The sequence below is a fragment of the Copadichromis virginalis genome, linkage group LG1 (genome assembly GCF_057382275.1).
Source record: "Copadichromis virginalis isolate Kocher_CV1m ecotype Utaka linkage group LG1, C_Virginalis_male_GT1.1, whole genome shotgun sequence".
NCBI classification, from domain to species: domain Eukaryota; kingdom Metazoa; phylum Chordata; class Actinopteri; order Cichliformes; family Cichlidae; genus Copadichromis; species Copadichromis virginalis.
This window is the reverse complement of record NC_140618.1, coordinates 24,407,445-24,413,444: the sequence shown is the minus strand read 5'-3', so window position 1 is coordinate 24,413,444 and position 6,000 is coordinate 24,407,445. Positions and strand designations below refer to the sequence as shown.

General features: G+C 40.5%; 1 protein-coding gene across 1 annotated transcript; it reads left to right on the top strand.

The window, feature by feature from the left end:
- The first annotated feature begins 3,061 nt into the window (after nt 1-3,061).
- LOC146718804 (uncharacterized) lies at nt 3,062-5,762 on the top strand. The gene is made up of 3 exons (XM_085465084.1): nt 3,062-3,566; nt 3,748-4,263; nt 5,715-5,762. Exons 1-3 carry the CDS (start codon nt 3,147-3,149, stop codon nt 5,760-5,762), a joined length of 984 nt encoding a protein of 327 aa, XP_085321210.1. The 5' UTR covers nt 3,062-3,146.
- Nucleotides 5,763-6,000: the final 238 nt, after the last annotated feature.

The following is a 6,000-nucleotide window of genomic DNA, read 5'->3' as shown; positions in this document are numbered from 1 at the left end:
TTAGTAAAAAATTTAATGTATACTATAGATTTAATATATACAATAGAGTATTATTACATATTATTTATAATCAATTAAATGATTGAAATAGTCATCAAAATATTGCTACTATTTATCAGCGATACAATTTATTTACTCTCCTGGATATTCCTGCCATACAAAAAAAAAAAAACAGATCAACTTGAGGTAAAATTTGAGATTTCCAGTTAACTCTAATGAGGGAGTGATCCTGACATAAAAAAGAATTACACATAATTTTGTGTGTTTTATATCTGAACAGTAACATCCACAGATTTACTTATTCACTTATTGAAATTTACTCTCAATAAGTGACAGCAGCCAAAAACAGCAGCAAAAATAATTTCATGAAAATGTTCCAATCATTCATTCCTCTCAGACTCACTCATCCCACACATATCATCTACAAGCACTGACACATCTCCTTCTTGGCACAGACATTTACATGATTGCTCTCCTCAGACTCAACATAGATAGATGCAAGGCAATAAGGCATTTTATATATAGAAATAATGTCAGCTTATTTGCTCCACGGTTGAAATAATTATTTAATAAGAGACACAAGAAGAGCAAAAGACACTCACATTGCTGCCCTAACATTTGAAAGGTCTAAGACGCTGGCATAACAGTGGCACAATCTCGGAGATGCAGACATGGATGCAGACACACATACACACTGTCCACCTACACCATCTTTGTTCACAGCGAATGTGGCCATCAGTCATGAACTGAAGCTTGAGTGGGATGAGACCTACTGTCTTTGTGTGGGCAAACTTGCTCTGAACTATTCTTGATAAAACACGAGAGATGAGTTAGAAGGAGAGAAAGAAGAGAAAAGACTGGAGTGGAGTAGTAAGATGCTCTGTTTTTTCCACTGGAAATCTTGAAGACACTTTGTTCCTCTCTTTTAATGTGAAGTGCACAGGACTGACCGATGTCCTGAAAGAGTCTGACTTTTAGCAGATGTAGTCTAAACTGTACTGTCACAGCTAAGATTGCTAGATCACAATTTTATTCCTTTACATTTAAATACTGTGTTGCACTGATGTTTGACCTGTTACTTTATTCATTTCCATACATATAGATGTGTCTTAATGACATGTTTTTATCCCAGGAAGTTAGTTGAAATATTAACTTCTTTAACCCAGAGTTCCATATTCTTATAGCTTTTACTATTTGATGAATTGACCAAGGACTTCTAAAAGCACTCATAATCATATTTCCTACAGATACATCCTACAGGCGCACACACACACACACACACACACACACACACACACACACACACACACACACACACACACACACACACACACACACACACACACACACACACACACACACACACAGATGGTGAAATACATTGAGTGGCTCATCTAACCTGTTGGCAATTTGCAGTCTGTTTTGATCTGTGTTATATCTTTTCATTATTTTTATAAATATGTTTGTAATGATCCCGGGTGCTTTTTGAGGCTCTGTATCAGATGACTTTCAAAACGCCAAGATCCGGGTATAACCAAAAGGCATTCAGCAAAATATAATTGACTTACTGCAGTATAATAAAGCCACGGTTAATGGGGCTTTCTATTTTTACAATTGTTCTTGTCGTGTGACCGTTGTAAACGTGCCAATCCTCAATTCACAATAGTGGACATGCTTATCTGTCATCAGAAGAGAGCTCCATAAACACTAAGTAGATGGAAAGAATCTGAGGCCAAGAATCATCAAGCCGTTAACTCAGCAGCTGTTAGGCGGCTTGTTTCTGTAAGGGATGCAGGCTGCCCAGTGCCGTGGGCTTTCTGATTACCCTCGGCGGTGCTTTCCAACATCAGACCTGGGTCCCAGCACACATGTGACCTATTGAACAGTGACTGGAAAGCTTTGCAAGTGGCGCTGTCAACACCAGGACATAAATAAAGCTAAAGATAGGGTTATGTCGCTTCAGCCGAGGTTTCTGGTCAGCCAAATGCTTTTTATAGACACACTCAGATTTATAAAAGGCTAACTGAGCCTATTTTTGACTCAGTGGACATGGGGAGGTTGGAATCTTGGAAACTTGTGATGATCCTGGGTGCATGACTGACCCCTCTGACTTGAACGTGTCAGTGGTTGTTGTTTGTGGGAGTCGCAGCAGATAGCAGATGCGGCAGGGATGAAACTGGCACAGGGCCTGTGATGTTTTTGGAGACAATCCAGAGAAAATGACAGAGGGATGATCACATCGGCCTATCCCTGTCAGACCTGGGAAATATATAAATATAAATGAATGTATGCATGTATGTTTCTGCCAAACATACTGTTTAGTTTTTGTCTCATCAGACCAAAGAACCTTTTTCCAATCAATGTTGGAGTCTCACACAAACCTTTGGGAGAATTCCAGGTGAGATTTACAGTTTTTGCTCGTTGCTTGAACACTATAAACCCATGCTTAGACTAAAGTAACACAACTTGAAGCTTTTGTTACCATACCCCAAACACATGTACCCATACCTTAAACAAAAGTGCTGCTTTGCACTCTGGTTGCAATTATGCAACACACTTACTCCTTTATGCAACACACATGGTCCTGCATACTACACTCTATTTCATACATAAGACACTTCGTTCAAAAATGAAATTTCAGGGTGCCATTTGGAAAACACATGTATCCAAAATACAAAACACATCGGGTAATTGCAACCACTCAAATATACACCTGAAGGCACTTACTTGCAAAACTGAACACCAATTAGCCAACTACAAAAAGCCCTCAGCGTAGCCATTTCAAGAACTTCGCAAGCATGGATGGAGGGAGAGCAAGAGGAAGAGGAAGAGGAAGAGGTAGAGGAAGAGGTAGAGGAGGAGGAGGAAGAGGAGGAGGAGGCCGAAGAGGCCATGCACGGACCCATATTTCCGATGAAATAAGAGCAACTTTGGTGGACCATGTCATCAACCATGGCCTGACTATGAGGGAAGCTGGGCAGAGAGTCCACCCACATCTAAGCCGCTTCACAGTGGCATCTATAATACGAACATTCCGACTAGAAAACAGGTCTGTCTTCACCTCCATACCTTCTGCTCTACTCAGATGGTTCCATAGCACTGTTCTACAGTATATCACATTACCATATCAAGTGTACGGGGTGCTAATGCTCCTTTTGCAGCCAAAGTGGCTGATTCCTCATATTGAAGTACAGTGTTGTACAGTGGATGACACAGTACATACAGTAAAGTACTGTATGAAAAATAAGCAAACCGATGACAATATGTGGTTGTATTCCTCCAGAATGACCCGAAGACCTTCTGGGGGTGGACGGCAACGCCTGTTCACACAACAGCAGGAACTTGCCGTTGTGGACCTAGTGAGGGCAGACAATGCCATCCGTCTCCACCAGCTACGACGGACAATACTTGCAGACAGGCAAGTGTTCAGCAACATAGACCATGTGAGCATCACCACCATCAGACGCATCTTGGGTAAACACAGCATCACCATGAAGCAGCTCTACAGAGTCCCATTTGAGAGGAACAGTGACAGGGTCAAAGGACTTCGAGCTGAATATGTACGGGTACGTGTAACTGTCCCTTACATTTACAATAGAGTATTGGTGAAGTCCAGTAGCAGCTGAATATGTACCATATCAGTACCACATGGATCTATTCTGAGAGCTACACAGGTACCTGTGTGATGGGGTGAGGGTGCTGTATGTGTAGCACTGTAGTACAGTGACATGTTCCCCTTTTTTTCAGAGGATCATGGCCATGGATGGAGCTGCACAGCCTCATGAATACATTTTCATTGATGAAGCTGGATTCGACCTGAGCAAAACAAGACGACGGGGTCGTAATGTGATTGGCCACAGGGCAATTGTGCACGTCCCAGGGCAGCGCGGGGGAAACATCACATTATGTGCCGCCATATGCCTTCGAGGACTTCTGCACCATCATGCAATGCTAGGTCCATACAATAGCCAACACATACTCACATTTCTAGATGCTCTCCATAACATAGTTGTACAGAACAGACCAGATCAGCCCAGGTTTGTGGTGATATGGGATAATGTCAGTTTCCATCGGGCTGCTCTGGTCCAGGCCTGGTTCACCGACCACAATCAATTTGAAGTGGTATACTTGCCCCCTTACTCACCATTTTTAAACCCTATTGAGGAATTTTTTTCGGCTTGGAGATGGCGAGTATATGACCGCCAACCACATGCCCGCATGCCTCTTCTGCAGGCAATGGAACAGGCCTGCGGCGACATTGAGGTGACAGCGATCCATGAATGGTTTCGGCATGCAAGAGGGTATTTTCCCCGGTGCCTAGCGGGAGAGGACATAGCTTGCGATGTTGATGAGGTCCTGTGGCCAGACCCCAACAGACGGCGGGATCCATGAGCCCACTTATGCACACTTGTCATGGTTTTTTGTGTTTACAGTATAGTGTTTTTTCTATTGCAGTATTATTGTGTTGTGTTTTTTTTTTTTTTTGCTTCATCTGAATTCATGGTACTGCGATGTACACTATTGAGTAGGTCTATTTGCGTTTTTGGTTGTTTGGAAATGTGTCTCCTGTAAATGTGCCTTCTGAATACACAATGGAAATCAAGGACTGCAGTGTTTTATGTAAAGAAGACTAGTGTGTTCCCCCTGATCTGTAAGTGTTTGCATATGATGCAAGTATGTGTCATTTTGTCAACAGAGTTACATTTTGACAGAGGAATGTTAGGTTTTGACAGCAGAGTTTAGGTTTTGGGAGTGGAGTTTCATTTTGGCACAGATGTGTATGGTATATTTCCCAGTGTTGTGTCGTGTTTACTTGTGTTTAGAGTTTTGGCACAATGAGCGACGTTTTGCCAAATGTGTTCAAGCAACGGGCAAAAACTGTAATAGAAGCTTTTTTCAGCAGTGCCTTTCTCTTTGTTGCACTCCCATACAGCTTTCACAGCCTCAGCCAGTTGCATGTCCAACAAGATTTTTCCACTCAACTACGTATATCTTTAAATAATTTATATTAGTTTGAAAACCTCTGTTTTCACTTTGACATGCAATAGGCCTTTTTAGCACATTTTTTGTCAAAAAACAGACTAATTATATCGACCATGTTTTCCTTTATTAAAGCAATAAAAGGGTGAACCATTGAAGAATTATGAATATTTTTTATAGGCATTCTAGTTTAATCAGTTATGGTGACTCATCCAGGTCCTGAAGCAGCAAAGCTGACCATCAAACTGCCACCTGTTGGTATGATGATATTTTATAAAATGCTTTGTGAGTTTTACTTTTTCAATTTGATTTTTTTTTTAAATACAGGGCCTTGTAGGTTTAGATACATTTTTTCTTAATAAAAGAAATCATTATTTAAAAGCTGCATTTTGTATTTACTCAGGTTATCTTTGTTAATTATGAACATTTGTTTGATGATCTGAAACATACAACTGTGACTAAATATGCATGTGGATGAGCAAGACTCTCCACTTGTCCCAGAATTATTGACTTTTTGCACATTATTCTCTTTCTATATTTATTTGCTATGATTTGCTATTGTCAAAGTAACATTGCTGCACATACTATCCCGGGTTTGTTTGTGTAAGCATACTGATGCTGGCAAAACAAACATTTAGCAAATCAAAGAAAATACTCAAGTTCTTGTAGCTTTATATTTTACTATGTTGAAAATTAAGTCATTTGTGCATACTTACACTGTTTTTTGTTTTCAGTCTTCATGTAGGTCAGGTGTGGAGAAAGGCCTGCCCAGCATTTCCTGATTTTAAAGTACTGCTGATGTCAGACATGACATCAGCAGGTGAAACCAAGAGAAGGGGTTTCTTTTACTTCTTGTTTGTTTCGGGATACAAAGGGATTTGTTGAATATGTTTTCATATGTAGAGCCATTTAGTTGTGTAAATGTGTTAATCAGAAGAGTGGGGAGCTTTATGTAATTCTCAGTCATTTGTGTTAAGTTTAAAATTCCTCAGCTTGAGCTAGTGGTACGCTAGACTGATT

Excerpts from the sequence above, each read along its gene's own strand:
- LOC146718804 (XM_085465084.1), top strand. The coding sequence starts at position 3,147 with ATGCTCCTTTTGCAGCCAAAGTGGCTGATTCCTCATATTGAAGTACAG. Across the intron at positions 3,567-3,747 it reads TTCGAGCTGAATATGTACGG|AGGATCATGGCCATGGATGG; the intron begins GTACGTGTAACT and ends CCTTTTTTTCAG. Across the intron at positions 4,264-5,714 it reads AGGCCTGCGGCGACATTGAG|TCTTCATGTAGGTCAGGTGT; the intron begins GTGACAGCGATC and ends TTTTGTTTTCAG.